General features: G+C 42.3%; 1 protein-coding gene across 1 annotated transcript in view; it reads right to left on the reverse strand.

The window, feature by feature from the left end:
- FAM149A (family with sequence similarity 149 member A) overlaps nt 1-22,364 on the reverse strand; it is a 29,015-nt gene that overhangs the window by 6,127 nt on the left and 524 nt on the right. The window contains exons 2-13 of the mRNA XM_015425001.1: nt 17,670-17,780; nt 16,065-16,197; nt 13,380-13,522; nt 12,781-12,906; nt 10,326-10,487; nt 9,459-9,649; nt 8,887-9,041; nt 6,237-6,340; nt 5,746-5,970; nt 4,756-4,876; nt 1,194-1,322; nt 228-306 (exon numbers count right to left, since the gene is read on the reverse strand). Of these exons, the coding sequence (XP_015280487.1) occupies nt 228-306; nt 1,194-1,322; nt 4,756-4,876; nt 5,746-5,970; nt 6,237-6,340; nt 8,887-9,041; nt 9,459-9,649; nt 10,326-10,487; nt 12,781-12,906; nt 13,380-13,522; nt 16,065-16,197; nt 17,670-17,780 (1,679 nt within the window). The remainder of the gene's footprint in view (nt 1-227; nt 307-1,193; nt 1,323-4,755; nt 4,877-5,745; nt 5,971-6,236; nt 6,341-8,886; nt 9,042-9,458; nt 9,650-10,325; nt 10,488-12,780; nt 12,907-13,379; nt 13,523-16,064; nt 16,198-17,669; nt 17,781-22,364) is intronic.

A 22,364-nucleotide genomic window follows, 5' to 3' on the forward strand; every position in this document is an offset into this window, starting at 1 on the left:
GGGGGGGGAAGCTAGGGCCCTCGCCCAGAGCCTCTTTCTAGAGCTCGTTGTATTTATTCCCACAACAAGCCTTATTCCTAGTTATTAATATTTCTTCAAGATGTTTATAATGCATTGCTTAGATGGGATGATGGGTTTTTCTCTTTGGTTTTTGTGAATAAAATTTTGTGAATAAAAATAAAACCAATTGTCTTTGGTTTTTGTGAGTAAAATTTAAAAAATCTTACCTGTCAGTACTCCTTGACCTGTCCACATATGATTAGCAAAATCCATAGACGTCAATGACCTTTTATGAGCTGCATCTGACTGACAGAGAAACATATGTTTATTTTTACAAAACAATAAATCAAGGCTAGACACTGACCAGCAAATGAACCATGAGTTATGGGGATGTAACTATTCCATAAGGAGAGCTGAAGAGTGGTCAAAACCATTTCCAAGGGGATCAACAAATGCGTACCTTCACCCAAAGCGTAATTAACTTATGGACTTTACTGCTACAGAAAACAAGGATGGCCCCAAGTTTAGTTGACTTTAAAAGGGGACTGGCTTCCATGGAAGACAGCTCCATCAGTGGTTATGAGCCAGAATGACATATGCACCAGTAGTAACCCTCTGAATGCCAGTACTGGAAAGCAGCAATTGGGGTAGACTTGGATCTTTGGGACCTCCCTGAAGGCCTTCTAGGATCATCTGGGTGGTCATCCTGTGAAACAGGGTACTGCAATAGATGCTCTTATATTATGTTTGTTTCGTTCCTAACCAATACTGGGGAAATTGAGCCAGCAGTCTTATTGACAGCAGCTGGTATTTGGGACAATGTGAGAGCAATCTAAAGCAGGTGTTATTCAGAGTCTAACTCAGAGAGACCAGCTGAGCTCTGAGCAGGAGCAGGAGAGAGAGCTGTGAGAGAGGTGAGTGGGTTTCTTTTACTTGCTTTCAGCTGAGAGAATTCAGCTAAGGATATTTTGTTAGAAGATATAGCTTAATTATCTCAAGCTTCCAAATTAGACTCTTGATACTACATTCTCTGGAAGGAGAAACAGCCTCTACGACCCTAAACCAGCCAGACCAGTCGCACAAGAATAACCATATACAGTTGAACGGTTGGTACTAGAGTGGTTTCATCCACACTTTGTCTTCAGTTTAATTGGGGGGGGGGGTCTGAAGTTTGCAGCCTTTCAAATACTTACCCGAAATGTATGAGTGGTATTGGGTCTTGAAAACTGATCAATTACTACAGTGCGCTCTCTAACTGGCCGTCGTTCAGTAGCATCAGGTACTGCACTGGATATTCTGCTGGGAGGATATCTTCTTCTGTGCTGAAAAGACAGAAGAAAAAGCCCTTTACACCACCAGGACACTGTAATAATTACATTAAAATAAGCACACTTTAGCTTTTAACAGATTTGCTTGAAAAAGAGAGCTTTCAGCTACCCTTCTTGAATACATGACAATGAAATATTACATCTCCCTTATAAATAAAAGCCGAATGGTGGTTGCACTTCTCTAGAACATTCCACACGCTCCTGAATTGGTTGGCGCCCTGGTGTGTCACTCAGAATTTGTCCCTATCCACTGGCTGTATTGCTTGAGTCTCGCCTCCAACATTCTAAACAGTTTGCTGTTCCTCCCCCCCCCCATAGCCAGTCAGAACACAGAGGTTATTTGCATATGCAGCCTCATTGGCCTTTACCTCGGAACACAAAGTTCGTTTGCATATGCGACTTGATTGGCTTTTGCCTCTAACATTCTAAACAGTTTGCTGTTCTGAGGTAAAATGTGTCCAATCTCCAGGTGAGGGCTGGAGATCACTCAGAATTACAACTGCTTTCCAGATGGCAGAGATCAGTTCCCCTGGAGAAAATGGTGGGCTCTGTATCCTTATATGCTGCTGAGGTGGCCCCCGTATGACAGCCAATGTGACATAGCAGTCAGGGCTTCAGAGCACGGGAGAGGCTGCAGGTGTGTGGGGGGTAGAAAGCTGAAGAGTGAGGGGGAAATAAAGGTAGGTTGATGATTGGCTGGGAAAGAGATAGGGTTACCAACTCCAGGTGGGAAATTTCTGGAGATATGAGGGATGGAGCCTGGAGAGGGTGAGGTTTCAGGAGGTGTGGGACCTCGGAGAGATACAAAGCCATAGATTCCACCCTCCAAACCAACTATTCCCTTCTGGGGAACCATCGTTGCCAATCTCCAGGTGAGGGCTGGAGATCACTCAAAATTACAACTGTTCTTTGTGTAGCAGAGATCAGTTCCTCTGGAGAAAATGGTGGACTCAGTGTCATTATACCCTGCTGAGGTCGCCACAGCAAATTGACACTGAGTGTCCAAGGCCAGGGCACCCGCCCAGAGCCTCTTTCTAGAGGCCGTATTTATTTCCACAACGGGCCTTTTCCCTAGTATTATATAAAGCAGAAGGGGAACAGGGGAATTGTTAGAAGTCCTACTCAAGAATAAAGGTGAGAATGAGGTGCAATTCAGTATAGATTTTATTTTACCTCATTTATTCCCCACCTGGCTCCCCTGTGGGAACTCAGAGTGGCTTACACTATTCTCCTCTATTTTAGCCTCACAACAACCTTTGTGCTATTAAAAATTGTTTTAATGATGGATGTTTGGGAGGGGGGTTGATTTTAATGGTCTTATAATGTAATTTTATATGCATGTTTTAAATTGTTAACCGCTTTGGTGGTCTGGGCCAAGGTTACCCAGTAAGTTTCCATGGCAGAATCGGGATTTGAACCTGGCTTTCCCAGAGCTGTGGTGGCTCAAGTGGTTAAGACGCTGAACTGCAGGCTGTGGAAGGTCGGTAGTTCAGCAGTTCGAGACCCGGGTGCCGCATGACGGAGTGAGCGTTCGTCTCTAGTTCCAGCTCCTGCCAACCTAGCAGTTCGAAAACAAGAAATTGCAGGTAGATAAATAGGTACCACTTCAGTGGGAAGGTAACAGCGTTCCGTGCGCCTTGGTGTTTAGTCATGCTGGCCACATGACCACGGAATTGTCTTCGGACAGCGCTGGCTCTTTGGCTTTGAAATGGAGATGAGCACCGCAACCCTAGAGTCGGATTCAACTGGATTTCAAGCAAGGGAACCTTTACCTTTACTTCCCAGATCCTAATCCAACACTCTAATGACGATTCCACAGTGGCTCTAGTGCAATGCACTACACTGTAAGCAAAGTGAGCTTCCGGTGGATCTTTTACAGTCTTTTCTTTTACGCTGCAACAGATGCATTGCAGACAGGTAGCCATGCTACAGGACTTGGTAAGCACTGTACATTGCTGAAGTCAAACACAGAGGCTCATAATCTAAGTTCACCCATGCGTCAGAAGCAGAAAGGGAAGGTAAATGAAGAGGGAACCTTGCTAATTGCTGGCGACTGTAGGATTAGGCCAAAGATTGCTAGAGAATAGACTGAGGTCCACTGGTGAACAACTGACCTATTTCTGGAGGACCACCTACCACCTGTTTGTCACTGCAGTTTTTGGAAAAAGGACTGAACTAGTAGATCCTTGCCATTCATGGGGAATCCACTTCTAGGATCTTTGTGAATGCTGAAATCTGCAAGTACTGAGAGGCAGGGGTCTGCTTACCTCCCAGTAGCAAAACAGTCAGTATTCCACAAAATTTAACAACGCAATGATTACCATGAGGGTGCAAGTTGGAGTAAAAAGCAGCCTGGAGACCACATCATGGATTACGAATAAGTGAAACTGAGCATCACAAAAATAGACAAAGGGTGAGGGTCTACTATTCCATCTACACATTTTTATTCTACCACTCCAGAAAGCAAACCATGGTATCCCATTTCTTTCTAGCTAACGCAAAGTATTCCTAATGTTGAGCATCTGTTCTGGGGAGAAGTCAGTGGGGAAACTGACTTTTTCAGCGCTTTTTAAAAACTTTCCAGTAAACTTATAAACTTCATATAATAGGCATAAGTGGCCATTCTTCTCCTTCCTGCACCTTTTATTGGGCGACTGAAATGTGTGCAATAGCAAGTAGTCTGAATACTGGGGGGGGGGGGGGGCTATGACACTGGGCAGCTGTTTGCCTGACTTATTATACCTGCTATGTCCAAACTGGATACCCTGATATCTACAATGCATTCTAATATTTGGTGATACAAAACCAGCACAGGAAATGTGGACTACTACATTATCCCCACCCCCGCCCTGGTAAATTAAATGGGAAGAAAAATAAAACCACGAGCTGCTAAAACAAGGTACGTGAAGAAGGCACAGAAGTGAAATTGCTAAAATAAGAGGGAACAGAATCTGATGCAGTAAAGTCAAAACAGGAAGGCATCAGTGCAGCTGCAAATTGAAACAAGTTCCTTTAAAAGTTACAGAAACACACAGGTTACTGAAGAAGAAAACACCTTTCTGAAACATCTGTTTCTTGTCTTTTGTTGCACCCACCTTCCAGTGACAGAACAGCCCTGTGAGGTAGATTAGGCAGAGAAACAGTGACCTGTGCAAGAGCATTCATTCAGCTTCATAACTGAACAAGGACTGGAACCTTGCAGCCCTATCCTAAGCAGAGTTACACTGAAATCAATGGGCTTACAACGGCGTAATTACTTAGGACGGCACCGCTAGTCACCCAGGTCTAAGCCTGGTGCTCTAACCACTGCACAACCCTGAGGGATTCAGTTATTTGTGATTAAACAGACTGAGTGACAACATGATTCTTTCTACATTTCAGCTAAAGATATAATGCTATTAAAAAAGGGAAGGAGTATATCTCTTACAAAACCTTGCCGGGATCCTGGAACTGAAAGATACTGATCAACAACTTCTGAACTTATTGGTGGCAACTTGTTCCGTGTTGTCGGCGGAATTGGAGAAGACATGCGATCTAAGGCCGTGCACCTGAGGGGAAAATCGATATGAATAAACACAATTGTGCATTTTTCAGTTCCTTCAACTACTGCAGGAGGAGTTGTTCTTAATTTAAGGTTGCATAGACAGCGGAATACCTGTTATGTCTTTTTGCAAGATGCCTATTTACAAATTGACAATGCCCCTGAACACATCACTTACTGCTTACAAGGTCAGACCCACTGCTCACATTGGCTATGGAAAGAGGCAGGGTGGGGGCAGAGCCATCCTTAAATCCCTGCCAGCTCTGCCCCCACGCTGAAACACCATGATGCTGGGCATCACATGTCCCTGCCTCTTCCTCCTCCGAGGAGAGCAGCCGAATTCTTCTAATTCTCATGTAAAGCCTGTCAAAAACCTAACAATTAGTTCTAGTTCTCAAATCATGTTCAATAAAGCACCAAACCAGAACTGTGTATAATATATAGCTTCATCAAACCAGATCTGTGTATTTTGGGTTGACGTGTTGTTTTGATCTCTTTGATGGACTGTTATGCTGTTTGTTTGGGGGTTTTTTTCCTGTCCTGTAACTTGTTTCCTCGTTCTCTGCCTTGAGTCTAAAGCAATAAGGCAGGATATAAATATTCTAAATAAATAAATCATACTTCAGCAGTGCCAGAATGGCTTAATTCTGCAGCTGGTATTATCCTCTGCTGGCTTCTAATGCTTTTACTAGGCACTGCAGACTTACTTTCAAGGCTTAGGTGGCAGGTTTAAGAACAACACAATGTGACATAAAATAAAATCAGTTGTGATAGACACAATAATGGAATAGTGAAATAGCTGCGATGAAGCCAAATCACTCGACCTGAGTCTCCTGCTAAGATCACAGTAGCAATGAGGAGAAAACGACGTCTTACAGTTTTGTCCCCCTAAGAACTTCATCGCTGTAAACGTTGGAGGTTTTTGAGCGCAATGGTTCAGGGACGATAGATGGCAGCCTACGATGGCCTGGCATTTTCCTAGAGGATCCCTGCAACACCCGGGAAGATGAAAGAACGCTGCTGTCAGTAATTCGCCCCAGCCGATTTCGCGCTGAGTTAACACTGGGGCCTGTGGGTTGTGGCTTATCTTCTTGCTCATTCCTGAAAGAGAGGGACAGTTTCAGGAAGCCAGTCGCCACTTGTACAGGACTAGTTTACCGCCACCGCCGCCACCACCACCAAAACAGAATATGCTGCACTGAGATGTTTAAAAGAAAATACAAGTTTGACACAGGCAAAATAACAAAACGTAGCATGAGACGGAGGACCCAGAGTTCATTAAGAATCTATGGAACCATGTGGCAGGATGGGTTTTTCTACGCTGCAAAAGTGAAGCGCGAGATCTCACAAGCCTTCCCAATACTCACTGAGTCTTTTCTGCCAAGACTGAGTGCCTTCGTTGTAGTGGTTTAGCTTGAATGGTCATAACACCATTTAAATCGCTGTACAAATTGCTGGGGAAACGATGCATCTACCAAAATAAATAGAACCAACCGTTATTAACTCTTTCAGGGCTTTGCCAGAAAGACACCAAATATTGAAGGGGGGACACCCACAGAGTTTAAAGATTATGCATGAAAAAACTGAAGGGAATTCCATCCCACATGAAAAACATGTGCAAAAAAGTGGTTTAATGCTAACACTCTTTGAAGAGCTAGAATGCACACTGCAATTAATGTTTAAAGAAAAATTCACCTCTATATAAAGAAGAAGAAGAAGAGATTGGATTTATGCCCCGCCATTCACTATCCCGAAGGAGTCTCAGAGTGGCTTACAATCTCCTTTCCCTTCCCCCTCCCCACAACAGACACCCTGTGAGGTGGGTGGGGCTGAGAGAGCTCTCTCGAGAACTGCCCTTGAGAGAACAGCTCTGAGAGAACTTGTGACTGACCCACGGTCACACCAGCAGCTGCACGTGGAGTAGTGGGAAATCAAACCTGGTTCTCCCAGATCAGAGTTCGTGCTCTTAACCACTACACCACATGCACATTTCTTAATGGTTTACTGACCTGACTGAAGTCCAGTTTGCACATTACTTTTGTAACAAAGTCGCTATTACAAAATTTTCCCTATGGTTGGCTGGAGGGTGCATCACACAAGTCACCTGGATTTCAGAGGTGCTTCCCACACATGCAGCAGATAGAACTGTGGTGCTAGCATGGGAAGTACCTATGGGACCATGGCAAAATACCTGTCATTTTTGTGTAGTGTGGTGTAGTGGTTAGAGTGTTGGACTAGAATCTGGGAGACCCAGGTTCAAATCCTCACCCTGCCAGGGAAGCTGGCTCGGTGACCTTGGGCCTGTCACAAGCTCTTAACCTAGCCTGCCTCACAGGATTATTGTGAGGCTCAAACAGAGAGGAGAACTACGTAGGCTGCTTTGGGGTCCTCACTGGGGAGAAAAGTGGGTATAAATTAAGTAGATCAATATCATCTTGGGGGTTGACCATGGAAAAGTAGTTTTGTGGTGGCTACCATACTATAAGGATAAAACACAAAGTACTCACACTAATCAGCCGCCATATGTCAAACAAACCCCTTTTTTTGTTGTAGTTTAGGAAAACATATATACTTAATGAAAACACATAAGTGCACCAAGGGTTTTAGCAAAGTTCACTGGAGTTATTTATTCCTTATCTTTTTAATCAATCTCTGTACAAGATTTTTTAATCAATCCTCCACTGCTCTTTTGAAATACTAGTTTTTAATACACTATATGAAACATTGTTAAGGCATTGCAGGATGTCACATTTATGTTTATTTTAGCTACACAAGCTTATCTGAATAATTCCCCAATAAACCAGGAAAAGCCATTATTTTGGGGGGATTCATCAGTATGGGCTCTTGCAGGACCAGCTGCCAGTCTTACAAATCAAGCCCCCCCCACATCTCCCCACCCATACACAGTTACAAATGGCCTTTCTCGCCTTTTAGCCTCATCAGTGAAAGCAGATCTAAAAGGAACAGGAAAGTGGAGCTGGTCTGCTTGATCCAGAAACTCTGGCAAGGGCCCCTGGGCCAACAGGGAAGAATGCCTGGAGCAGAGCCAATCATGTTCGGTAAGAAAGCTTTAATTTACCCGAATTAGTGAAGAGGAGAGTTTGGAGCAAAAGAAATCTCAGCTTGCTTTAAAAAGGACAAAGCATTCCTCTTGTGCTCCCCAATGCTTTGAGAAGAACAAAAATCCTCTCGTGTGTGTTTTTGTCTTTTAACTTTCACCAGGTTTTTGTCCCACTGGGAAGTAACAAATCAACCCAATGTCTCAAGGTAGGGGAAACCTCTGCCACGCTATCGACCTTGGCTGAAGTCGTACTGCGCCAAGCCAACCACTGACACCAGTCCTGGACTTTGGACTAGCTATGAGCTTGCTAAACCATTGTGTGCACGCACGTATAAAACATTAAGCTCACTTAATATAGAGAATATTACGTAATTTTGCTGTTCTGTCGGAGAAAAGGCTAAGCAGAACCAGACTTTTGTTTGCCCTGTGTATATATGTCTGTGTGCATCAATGTTCCCTCTAAGCTGAGTTAGTGTGAGCTAGCTCACATTTTTTTAGCCTCCAGCTCACAATTTTTTTCTTAGCTCAGGCAGGATGGTTCCAGAGCAGACTAACTTATGCAGCAGCCAAATCGTTTGCTCACAACTTTAATGCCAGTGGCTCCCATAGTAGAATTTTTGCTCACAAGACTCCACAGATTAGAGGGAACATTGGTGTGCATATAATGTAAACACTGTGTACATACATCTTATTAAAAAAAAAGTTTGTTGGCCTATCTGCAAGCCTAAATCCTGAAAACAGAAGGCCAGCTGAGAACCCAGACAACTGCTTTATATCTCACACAGGTACCTAAGCAGAAAGAAGAGGGGTGAATGGAAGCTTGCAAGAAAGAGACACTGTGGCTGGCAGCTCACGAAGACAGGGGGGATATGAGGGACCTAGGGCCAGAAGAGGCTGGTGAGAAAAGCTGAATTTCAACTCCTGGACTACCAGGACCCTAGCCAGAATTTATTTACCTGTGATGGGACAAAGTGTAAGCCAAAAGATGCTACTCGAGCCTCTGACCCTCTTGATGGAGGTACACTTGATGCATCTACTGTAACACGAGGAACAGGCAGATGTGGCAATTTATTCCCAATAGCTTTCAGTTTCTCCATCTGTTTGTCATTCTCTAGACCATCATTGAAAAAAAACTGAATCAAATATATATACAAACTAGCAGTAATGTGCAGCATTACAGTTATTCACACAGGTCCAATCTAAATACGATGCTGGCTCCTTGCAAAGCAAATCCAGCCTCGGGATTTCATGTTCCCCTCTCTATCCCACCTGCACAGCGATTTCTCTTTCACATCCCAGTTTTAACCATGATTTTGTGTTGCATATGTACCAATGCAAACCAGGGCTAATGCAAGCCATTGTTCCCAGCATGTTTGCACAGGACAACAATACAAAAGCAAGGCCAGAGACTGATATTTTAGCACAGGCTAACTATACATTTCTCAACCACAGAACAGTTTGAATTTCTAGAAATTATTACCTTTAAGACTATTTCTAGAAGTGCTTTCCCCAGAAACATTCCAATTACCTGCAACAGCTGATTCCCAGTTCTTTCTTATTAGTTCTTCCAGTACTTCAATTACACTCTTCCAGACATGATCAAATATCTCTGCAGTGACAGTATCTTTGATGCAGGCATTGGGGGAAACAGGAGGAATCCCACGCTTAGTCCTCTTCTGAGCAAGCTGAGATTTCTTTTGCTCCAAACTCTCATCATCACTAATTCAAGCAAATTAAAGCTTTATTACCAAACATTACCTGTTCTCTATTAATAAACGGTCAATTAGCTTATGTTGTCTTACTGGATTTGCCTAAAAGTGACCAACTATTTCATATTTTTAATATGAATTTTTTTAAATTATAAAGAATGTTATCTCTCCTTATATATAATTGAGTAAGGGAGCGGAGAAAAAATGTGCACCGTCAGCCATTGGCCTGCCAGCTGCCGCTCAAGGCTGCTGGCGTGCCATTGGCTGGGAGGCGGGAGGACCTCTCCGCTGGTGAGAGGCAAAGTCCTTCAGTGGGGCAAGATTGTGGCCCCGCCAAGCGCGAGGCCTCTTTCTGGCGGCCACACCAGCCTTCTGTTGCATGGGGCGGACTTTGCCAGCCAGGCTGTAGGCCCTGCATTGGAGGGGACTCCGGCGGCCCCGGCCATGCTCGGGGATGCGGCAGGTGGCCGCATGCTGCGCCCCGGCCCTGCTTCACCGGGCGGGCCCGGGCCCAGCCCCCTTACCCCAAGCCGACAGCTCTCCCTAGGTCCTGTTGCCTCCTCCTGCAACAGGCATTTCCCCTAGTTCTTATTATAAAGAAAACAGCTACTACAGAGAAGCATGACCTTTTTCTAAAGATAGTTTAATCATTTTTATTATACTCTTTTAAAAAATGGAGTGCTTACAGTTCCTTGTTGTCAAATGCAAGGTACTCTTCGATCTTCCCCTCTGCATCATAGATTTCTTCTTCCAAAAACAAATACACAGATGACTCAGCTAAATCAGCGTTGGATGCCCTGTGCACTGGAGAAGCTGCAGGGATCAGTTTGGAGCCCGAAATGCATAACCTAAAGACATTTTCCAGATACAAGAAAAAGTGCCATATTGCAACTGAATTAGAAGTTATGTCGCAATTTGTAACCCGAAATGAAGAATGACAAAACATCCTTATGAAGGTGGCCCCTTCTTAGCCATTAGCGTCCTCTGGGTGGTGAATACCTCCTTTTATCTGCCTCACTTGCCACAGAGAGCTTTTCCAGTAGTTCCAAAACTATGACTCACAATTCTGCCAGGTCTAAGGAATGGGGGGAAGGGACTTATGTGAAGGGAGCATCACTTTGTGGACTAGTGTCTAAGACAGATGCCCCATGGGCATCAATCCTTGATCCTCAAAACTCTGCACCTAACATGTTATCTAACCAAGGCCCCGGTCACACGGGCAGGAAACTGCGGGGGGGAAGCGTGGCTGTTTGCCCTGGGGCAAACTAACACGCAGTAAAGCGATCATACCTCCTGTGGAGGTTCTGTGGAGGTACCGTGGAGCTTCTGTGGTTACGGAGAGGCGTCGATCACAACACATGCCTGCACGCAACGAAGAAGCGCGCGACGCGGTGAACTAGTTTTCTTTTTTTGTGTTCACTACGAATGCGCATGCTCCATTGGGTGCATGTGCGCAACCACGGGGACTTGGGGGAAAAAAACCTTTTTCACAAGGGGACATGGGCGGGCGCCGGATGCCACCGGAAACGCGATCAGACGCCCGCCCTTGCCCCGCAGTTTTCGGAAACTAGTACCTCCGAGGTACTAGTTTTTTGCTGCGCGGTTTCGGGAGGAAGCCTCGGTTGTGCCACAGAAGCGCTACGCTCCCCAGATGTGCTGGTGAGATCGCGCCCGGAAACTCCGCCTGTCTTCCGTATCTCTTGCGTGGCTAATGTTGCATGTGACCGCAGCCCAAGAAAATCTATTGTCCAAGCTTTTTATTAATACTTTTTATGTACAAGAAATAATAAGTTATTTTTTTCCACATCAGCTGCATTGTTACAAAAATATTAATGAATTCAAATTATCCTACAATTACCTTTATAAACTGCCCATAGTTACTGCTTATGAGAATTAACTACTTGTTTCTATTTTTCATAAAGAATCTCCAGATGAACATATCTCTATAAGGACTCTTCCTTCTGATTATTTGGACACTATTGGGAGAAACATAAGTCCTCTCACTATGCATTTGTTAACTGTTATAGTTTGTGAGGCAAAGCACTCTGATCCCCCCCCTCAAAGGGTTAACATGAATAATGGTAAGCCTGCTCTGGCTTGCAGGTGTCCACAACTGGGCCTCCTTGCCTGTACCATCCTTATCTCCTTCAAGACCAAATTCAAGAATGCGGTAATTGACTAATCCTGGGAACCTGTGTTCCGTTCTATGACTAGATGGGAGGGGAGAAACAGGAGCAGATGTCGTCATCTTCTAGAGAGTTCCATCAAGCAAGCTCCCTGATTGGGTTTGGGAGATCACCTGATGCCAGATGGCCAAAGATTATTATTAAGCCATAGACAAGAGGGAAGCCATGATAACTTGATGATTCAACTGGGCCTTGGCTCAGACTATGCTAAGCCCCACTGTGATGGACTGCTGCAGAGGCAATGCTTAAGCCTCTAGCTTGGACTCTGATATTCTGAAAGGTGTGCCATCTAATACCTGATATTGAAGTATTAGATAGAGAATTCATGTGGGTAGCTGTGTTGGTCTGAAGAAGCTGGACTCTAGCTTCATTCTCACATCACTTTGTTAACTCTTGCATTTACGTGCTAATTTGCTGCCATTCATTGATCTTACTGGCCACCTGATCCAATTTCAGCTCTGCATATGCATCTTGGCTCTGAGTGGCTCTTCCTAACAGCTGCCCTCCACCCTCTTTTTCCTGTAAGTAGTGCTTGAGGAGATTTTATTCCATTTTGTCTGAGGAAGGGTGCTTGCACACCAAACCTTACAGTTTTAATAAAACTTTGCTGGTCCTAAAGGTGCCACTGGACTCAAACTTTGTTCTATTAGAGAAGTTAGCTTTTCTTATTTCCTTGCCGCAGGATTGCAGGGACTGTGTTGCCCAGAGATATCATAGTTTCTTAAAGTATTTAATAAACCTGTATATGTTTTACCAAGGTCTGGTTCCTTGTGTGCCGATAACCTTGAGGACCCACAGCTCTGGGTGCTGCCTGCTTGCCTAAGGGGTAGTGGCTCACAGGGACCCAGGCTTGGGTCCTTGACATAGTTTTATATTTAAAAATATGTATGACTTTCAAACATACTATATAAAGAACACGCATTAAGTGACAGTTCATACTGAAGGGTCAACATACTCTTTCATACTGCTGGTCATTTCGCTCAAGCTAGGTAAGGATCTGGAACATACAGTGTTGGCATTTCTTCTCTGGTAGTGCTGAAAGCCCTCATCGTTAGGAAGAACAAGCTGTTTCCCCAATATTCTGCAAAAGAAGAAAAATAAGATATTAAGATTTATACCCTGCCCTTCACTCAGATCTCAGAGCAGCTTACAATTCCTTTTTCTTCTCCTCCCCACAACAGACACCCTGTGAGGTAGGTGGGGCTGAGAGAGTTCTTTCGAGAACTGCTCTTGAGAGAGCAGCTCTGACAGAACTATGGCTTGCCCAAGGTCCTCCAGCAGCTGCAACTGGAGGAGTGGGGAATCAAACCCAGTTCTCCCAGATTAGAGTCTGCACACTTAACCACTACACCAAACTAGCTCTCAGTTCATTGCTAATGAAACATATGCAGACTCTATGGAATTCCAAACACTAGAATTCAATTTGGTGACTACAACAATGTTCACTGCTTAATCTAATAAGTAAAAAAGCAAACTGCAGACATGTTTGAGGGGAAATAACTCTAGAAAGAGAGAGTCTACACATCCAGACAGAGAAAATAATCGAAGACTTGCCTTAAGTGAAGAGATCTGTTGGTCCAATCTTTACATTCTGCCCTTAGATTCTCAGTTTGGGAACTCACTTTGCCTTCAAACAGCATTTCATCCACATCCCAGAACAACTGATGCACTCTTTGTGTGTTAGCTTTATCAAATTCCTAAGGATTTTAAAATTAACAGCATCATTTCTATACATATTCAAATCTAAAAATACATTAGTCACTGAGATAAAATTGAATATAGGCACAAATCATTCAAATATTGTTTGAACATCAAATTCAATACCACTAAAATAAGAACACTTTCTTGAGAATGAGCCCCACTGAATAGAATTCCCAATGCAGACTTCCAAACCATGTCCTCTACTATTTGTGAAAGAGCACTCTCGCAAGGCCCATTCCCTCAGGTCTCAGGAGATCAGAAAAGCCCCATAGCCATCTTAGGTCTCTACGTGGCAAAACAACCTCTTCCCCTTACTCCCTGGGGTTATCAGCTTATCCCTGGGTAGTAACTGCTGCCACCAACAAATGTGAACAGGTATCCCCTGCAAGACACATCTGCACATCCACAACCATGTTGCCATTTAATGGTTGCCCTGTCTCCTACTTTGCTTGTACTACCTAGCTTGGGGACAATCTATTACGTTTCAAGCAATCACGTTCATAATCAGCCTTTCTCTTTTACTGCTCTTTCGGAAGCAGTACTGAATAGCTGTGGTGTGTGTTTACAGAGATCAGGACTGAAGCATTCAAAATATAATAAAGTTTAATACACAAAAATAGTATACATGATCTGGTCAAGCAAGGATATGAAGGTGAAAACATACAATCCTCTAAATCCTAAACTTATCCTAAATGATGTTTGATTAGGATAGGTCAGTAATTCTTGAAGTTGTGACCCTTTAAAAGTCTATCATTACTTTAGTTCTCAGAATTGGGAATTCCCCATTGTTCCCCAACACATGGTCAAGATGGAGCCCCAATGCAAATATCTAGTCACTCATGGCTAGAGCCAAGAGTCAGTGTAAGAGTAACAGCATCAGAGACTTTCTTCCTCATACCATGAGAATGTATATTCTTCTACTGGGAGTCCATCCCCCTCTAGGATCAATCATGATCTTCCTGCCTCAAAAAGAAGAAAATATACTCTAGCATTTTGGCTGTCCCAGTCTGTCTCCCTGTAGATGTGACAAGGCATTAGGTAGTAATTATTTTTTTTGCTTCAGCAAGCACTGTCTCCATAGTTAAATGCTGGAGTGCTCGGTACTTGGGAGACAGCTGACTCATCTCCTGCAGTTTTCCCCTTTGCCAACTCTATGCTTGCAGCTGGGTCCCAAGTCATGGCCAGAGTGCAGGTGCCAATGGCTGAGTTATTAGGGTGAACTCTAAGGTGGAAAGCATTTCTCTACACTATTTATAAGCCCTGCCTGACCTTCAGAACGATTTGTTGGAGAAGCAAAGGGGTCTGCAATGAAAAGGGGGGAAGCTGGAAACATTCTGATAGGAGCTCTGCTTGCAGTCCTTTGGATCCCCTAACAGAGAAAAACAGAAAGATCAATGTTGTCTGAAGATAAGTCAAGTAAAAACTGGAAGATGTACAGTGTAATTTACGTGTAAGAGATTATTAAAAATGCAAGTAGAATTGGTGTTACATGACTGAAAGGGATATAATACAATTAGGAGAAAGAAAACTGAAGCATTTTGAGTAACAGCAAGACATGAAAATTTTCACAGGGAAAGATCATACAGAATGACAGTTACAGATCAAATAGGATGCTAGTTATGGAGAAAACAACAGCAAAACAAGGAAGGTTAAATGCCAGAATGCAAGATTAAAAAGATGTAACAGGAGGGCCTGGCGGGAGCTGGTCCATGGGGTCGCGAAGAGTCGGACTCGACTGTGCGACTGAACAACAAACAGAAAGTAAGAATATAAGGAACAATAGATTTTAAAAAAGGAGAGAGGCTGATGCTTACAAATAGCTGGTTTGCAGGAATATAAATGGAACAAGATTATCAAAAGAAGTAAGTGAAGGAAAATATTTCAAAGGAGGAAAAACAACAAAGAAAATGATTAGAGTTAGGAAACCCAGTGCTGATAAAGAACATGATGATGAATGGGAAATGGGAGTAAAAGAAGAAAAATAAATAAATAGTAGAAATGAATAAGCTTAGAGAAATATGCTCACTTAGCAGGAAGTAAGGTGTCAGAAAGAAACAAATCCTTGGATATAAAATATCAGAAAGAGGGTGGATCTCACACCATGCATGAATACAGGGCCGAAACCAGCAAAGGAAAGGTGGCAAGGGTACCACGGTTCAAGAAATAAAGGCTAACAAGATCAGGCAGGGCGAGAAGATCAAATGTGCTGGGGAAAGCTGAGTAGGAGCAGAATCCAAAGAAGATTAATATGAGAAGGGGAAAAATCAATATTTGTTTACTAATATAATCACAAAGAACAGTCTTAGGGAGTGGAAGATGGAGAATGTTTAGAGGTGAAGATAATAACACAAAGAAAAAAGGATAGCTGAGATATTCTACACTAAATGTTTTATTGGAAGTTACCACACAGCTTTTGATTGACCTTCCCAATAAATATAGCTGAGATCTGTACATGTAAGGCAGTCATCTTCAAATATTTTAGAGATTTTTTTTCAGGAGAGAATACACATAAGTGGTTAACCATAAATGATGACATACATCGTCCCTCCAGGAGTACACTGAGCTTCTCTCTGTAGACGGGCCAGTAGTATAACTCTGTATCCCTGACCAGGAACGATTCAAGTCTGTGGGTGTCGTTTGCCCACTAGATGAGAACGTTGAAACAGAAACACTGGAGGCAGAAACAAAATTTAAAAGTAATGTTTCACGCTACATTTCTTTAAGAACAGTGGGTTGGGTCCAATGGGAGTGCAACTTCCGTGGCTGCCTCCTCTCAGGGCAGCCTGAAATGACTTCTGAAATATTGCTTCTGGGGGAGATCCCTGAAAACAGGATTTTCGGAGGTATTTCAGATTGCCTCGGGAAGGGGAGCCATGCAAGTTACCTTCCATGGGTACAGCCCATGGAAATGCTGTCCTGGATCCAACCTCGCTGTACTTTAATAAAGAGCTTTGTGGCACTTTAAATACAAACACATATATTGCGGCTTAAGACACCACACTTGGAGCTACTTAAGACTTTTTTGCAATTATTAAAATTTTGAAAAAGCAGTTGATTGATACTGGTGGGAAAAGATGAGTGAACAGCTTATGGCACGGGTTAAATATACAATGCATTACAAAACGTTCTAAGCGACTTTTCTCCTGCTCTGTGAATACGTATAAGCTACCTACTACATTCACAGGTACGCTTTGGACTACAGGCACTCTTCTGCCACAGTAATGGTAACAGTGGAACAACAGTTTTATTGGTGAAGGAGTGGAAGAATTTTGTCAATGCCCCTGATACTGTAGATGGAGGTCCCCTCTCCTTAGCCCTAGGATCAGAATGGGGAGGGGAGCACCTCACTGGGCTGTACCCGAAAGAAGGCGCTTGGAAAGTCTTCTTCCACTGTTTGCTATCCAAGCCAGGTACTCTTATGCAATTGATATGGACAACAGACTTGTTCTATTCTTTCCTTGTTCTCCTGCAATTTTTTAAAATCATAAGCATGGCCTAAAATCTTATTCCTGCCACCGTGTTTTCTAAAATATGCTCCAGTTCATATAAGGGAATTGGAGACCGTTAATTGGGAAACATAGGCTGACATACCGTCGGTCTTTTGGAACTAGTTTCAAAGTTCTTTGGATCCTAACCAGAATAACTTTAAAGGCAATTATTAAATGCAGCTGACAATTTCAGACATGTTGAAAATAAACCTTATACAGGGAGCTCCATGAACCTGAGATACAAAAGCAGCCCAGAACCAAGATACTGCACAGCATTTGCTATTTTTTTCAACATCAAAGAATTAGAAGATAAATATTTGTTAAATATTTGGAACTAAAATTGCCCCCCATGTGTGTTTGTATGTTTATGTACGTGTATTTCTGTTGTGTGTGTTCAAAATAAAGAAAAATATTATATCTAAAAAAAAAGAATTAGAAGTTGGGTGATTTTTAGTAACACAAAATCATGACCAAGAACCTTGATGATGAAATAGTTTGTGATACATAGAGGATCATACTGCAGTTCTAGGCTACTGTAAGCTAATTTCTATGTTTTTAAGAACATACTACATTACACTGTTCTTGTCTACTCTTGGAGGCCATACTTCACATGTTTCATTTTTAAATCAACATGATTCCAGAAGGTAACTCATACAATGTATAGCTGTTAATTGCTTCTTGTACGCTTTTGGTAAAAGGTGCTGGAAGAGAATCTTCAGTCTTTCCTTGTATGTCACGGTCTGCAGATCCTTTGGACAGCCCTCTTCTGGAAGAAATAAAGAAGGGTTTAAAAAAAAAGAAGGATGCAATTAATTCCATTTTCTTGCACAGAATCAAAATTTTGATCCCTGCACTCTACCACACACCATGAATAAAAGAGCATATCAAGATTTAAAAGAAATTTATAGTTACAGACATCTGCACACTCTCCTTAAACAGGCAGCTAAAATTGCATGGTGTTCTACAGGGCCAGCTTCACATTTAAATTAGGCTCTGAGCCACAACTTGTACAGTGTTAGCACATTAGGAATGCATGGCTCCAGCAGACGTTACTTTGGCACGCTTTACTTATATAATTTTGAAGGGCCAATTTAAACACATAGACAAGCAATTTTAACTCCCCCTGCATTACTATTAAATCGAGCCACAATCCCCACCTCCATGCCATCAAGTGGTCTGCCAGCAAGTTCTACTGCCAAGAAGTACTTTATGTACATTTTTCTGTCAAGACTCAGAGGTTCCAGTTACTGAACCTTTAGTGCTTATAATATTTACTAAAGGATGCCAGCACAATCGAAAGTATCCTCAACATATTTTTATACAGAACAGAATAACACTGCATTAAAAAATTGAGGTAGCAGATATTCTGCCATTTTCACAAACACAATGCTCGCATCAATAATTGGTGAACAGCATTTAACTTCTATACATATACCTTACTTGCTCTTTTCCATCCTGTTTATGTGAGATAAAACACATATGCAGGAATACAGATAAAACAAGAAACATTCATTTTGTTCATTTGTCAAAGAGGAAGAGAGAAGCATATTTCCCCAGTGGTGAACCCCTCTTCCAAACTAGACTATGGTTTGAGTTCTGCTTTCTGTCTCCAGAAAGAAAAAAGCAGAGCCTCTTTACAAATGAAGCCTCACTTTCTCACAGTAGCTTAGCATAGACCCTTCAGGAGCATCGTTACACTCCGTTATTTGAGGGAATGTCTTCTACAATAGACCCATGGTATAAAGTGAGGAAAGCATCCAGCTGAATCAGTAACCCCTTGTGCTCAAAGAACTGTGGGGGGGGGGGGATACTCAAGACAAGGTGTGGAGCAGTGTTCCCTCTAAGCTGAGTTTTTTTAGCCTCCAGCTCACACATTTGTCTTAGCTCAGGAAGGATGCCTCCACAGCAAACTAATTTATGCAGTAGCCAAATCGTTCATTCACAACTTTAATGCCAGTAGCTCATAAAGTAGAATTCTTGCTCCACAGCTTAGAGGGAACATTGGTGTGGAGTTATTTAGTATATTATTTGGTTTAAAAACAACAACAACAACTATGTATCCCACTTCCTCATTTCATAAAAAAACAACTATGTATCCCACTTCCTCATTTCAGTTTGATGTGGCTTACAAGACCAAAGTTTAAAATGCATAAAAATAAACAAATAAATAAAACTGCAACATTAAAACAACAGCTGTAAAAAACCCCGCAAAAATAAAGCAGCTAAGTGGCCTAACACTTCCAGAAAAATCATCATTCTGGAAATTTAAGAAAGCAGCTTGGTATAATTTTAAGAACTATTACATCAAACAGCATGCTCGACACCTCCTTTGGAAGACCATTCCATAGCACATAGTGAGTCCACTACTGAAAATCTACCAAGGTCCAAGCTTGCTACAGAGATGGTATCAGCAGAAGCAATGCGGGAGGGGTGTGTGTGGACATGAACCAGAACATGATGCGATGCCCTCTGGGAACAGAAGAACATCATAGCCAGGGCCCACAGGGTCTTGAAAGCACCAACCCAGTCACTGCTTCCATGCACGGGGACAAGGCTTTCTGCTCCTGCACCTTCTCCCTCTATCCAGCCCTCCCTATCCTTTCCTCGTCGTTGCCATTATTTACAGCCCCAGCTGGTTTCTGTGTTCCACCCTCCTCAATACTCCAGGTGCGGCCTGACCAAAGCAGTGTACAGTGGGACTGTGACATCTTGCGATTTGGATTTTATGTCTCTGTTGATACACCCCAAGTTCGCATTAGCCTTTTTTGTCACCGCATCACACTGACTGCTCATATTTAACTTAGGGTCCACCCGTACCCTAATATCTTGTTCACATACATTGTTACCCAGAAGTGTATCCCCCATCCAGTATGTGTGTTCCTCATTTTTGTGGTAGGTTAGGCTGAGAGGGGATTCCACTCTAGTTTGACACTCTAACCACTAGACCACACTGGTTCTGAAAAGCTTTACAAATAACAACAAGCACCTTAAATTGAGCCAAGAAACACAGAGGTATACATCTGCTTTCAAACTGGAGTTAAAAGTTCGCCTTTAAGAAAATCCCCAACTCCCAGTGCATTGCACTGACTTTCAACAGGGGAATTTGTCCAATATTTACCTAACCATATTAGATCTCCCTCCAGAGAGAGACATGCCTTCAGGCATGAGACACAGTTCCACTGCATAAGTCAATACAGCTCCTCTACGCAAGTCTCAACAGAGGGTGTTCTTCCTGATGGAGATCAGCAAGTGCACTGGGAATTCGCAATTTTTCTGTAAAGTAACTTTGCATCTTTTTGGCTTTGCCTTTTCTGAAGTTTGTGTGTCGTCAACCCCCTCCACCAGTTTTCATAGAGAAAGAAAAAGCTCTAAAGAGTATCAACAACAGACTTGAGAACAACCAGAAGAACAAAGAAAATTACCTGACACAATAATGAGAAAGAAGCCTACAACACACACAACAATATGAAAGAACTGAGAGCTCTGGCAAACTTTGCAGGCACGGAATGTTCATATAAAATTCAGATTGTTGTTGTTGTAGGATGGAAGATTCTTAACGTATCATTTCAAAAACATGGCCCCATTCAGAACTCCAAAATCTAAGAAGAAATTTGGATAAGAATTCTGGAAATTCTTGTTTAATTATAACAGCCCAAAATAAAGAGACAAGCATCAAGGTTAAGGACTTGCACGGGGGGCGGGGCGGGGGGATGTCCCTTTTGCTTTTGTTGAAAGTCACCCCAATGAACAAGTTTGCACTTACAGGCAACAAAGAATGCCATGCTTTTTCAACAGTTAAGATGAAGGACAGAATATCCCTCAGGGATCACCAAGGCACAGGCCTGGAATCCGGCATGAGAACCAAAGCTTAACCTTGAAACGTATGAAGTAATAGCGTTTTCCACAGCTTTTTCACTGGAAAAAATGAAGGAGGGGGTTCCCCCTCCTGAAAAGGCTACACTGGGGCTCATGAGATTTGCCTGGAAAAAAGACATGTGAAACAGGGGCTGTAATAAGAAAGGGAACTGGCAGAGACTGAGCAGAAAAGAGCGCTGGATCTAACCTGCAATCTAGAGCAAACTGTTTTATAACACGTGTTCCATGAGCTGAAAACCCTGGGATGAATTTTACTTCTGACAAGTGTACTGAGTAGCCTAAGTGCCCCATCTGAATTGTGGAGATAATAATACATGTCTACCTTGCAATTATTGCTTTATTTGTATGTACAGTGTTTGCATTATATTAAACAAAAAATTTAAAAATGTCAACCTTACAAGACAATTGTAAGGACTACAATGTACATGAAACGCTCGGAATGCTTATTGGTTCATTTCTGTAAAGAACTTCTGCTGATGTAATCTGCTTTGGGCTTGTACAGGGGGAAAATGAGGAATAAATATTCCATAAATATTTAGCCAAAAATGAGTAATTTTTTATTTTTGAATCTATAACTATAATTTTCATCACATTATTTCTACAATTTTAATGCATTCTTTTGCACGGGAAGAAAAATTTCTTTGAACCAATTTCAATTTCTTTGAACCACATGGCAAACTGGATTTGAAAATTATAATACTTGAAAATTATAATTAAAGTTATTCTTTTCTCCCTTGCAAAGGGATGCACTGCACAGCATAGGAAACAAATGCTTGTTTGTAAACAAGTGTACATGTTTCAGGGAGCACCTACCAACTGCAGCTCTTTAACCCTTTACCTTATTGCATGTGTCTTCTTTAATACAGGTGTCTTATCTTGCTTGTATTGTTTTAGCATACCCACCGCATGTACTGGCCAGTGCTACAAGCAAAAAACAAAACTCATAGTTTTAAATACTTCCCTTAAATACAATAATAATGCCACTATAATGCATAGTGAGCAGGTTAGGTTCATGGCACAGGTTTCTAGGCTGTTTGCTTCTGCAGACTGTATGTCTGCTTATTCATTTACTTACAAGGTAGTTACTGATTAAAAGCTTCTCCCAGTGGACTTTTAAAGGAAAATATAGTATCTACCACTTGCTTATAAAATAGGGATATGGAGGGATGATGAATTTGAAATCCCAGTGTTATTTTCTTAGCAATAATACATTTTGTTTTTCTGATGGAGATCCCCGTAGCCCTAAAATAGAGGAAATACATTAAGGCACATTCAAACTCTTTCAGTTAAAATTTCTCCTGAAGAAATATATGTGCCTGCTAATTACTTGCCCATGCCAAACAGGCTTTATTAGCTTGCCTTATGAACATATTCCAAAATGGGAACAGCAGCCTTGCTACACCTTAGAGCAACAACATCAGTACATTAACAGTGCAATCTTAAAAATAATCTCCTGGGAATAAGCCCTGTTGAA

Source organism: Gekko japonicus, unplaced genomic scaffold (genome assembly GCF_001447785.1).
Source record: "Gekko japonicus isolate JY-2015 unplaced genomic scaffold, Gekko_japonicus_V1.1 scaffold2225, whole genome shotgun sequence".
NCBI lineage: Eukaryota > Metazoa > Chordata > Lepidosauria > Squamata > Gekkonidae > Gekko > Gekko japonicus.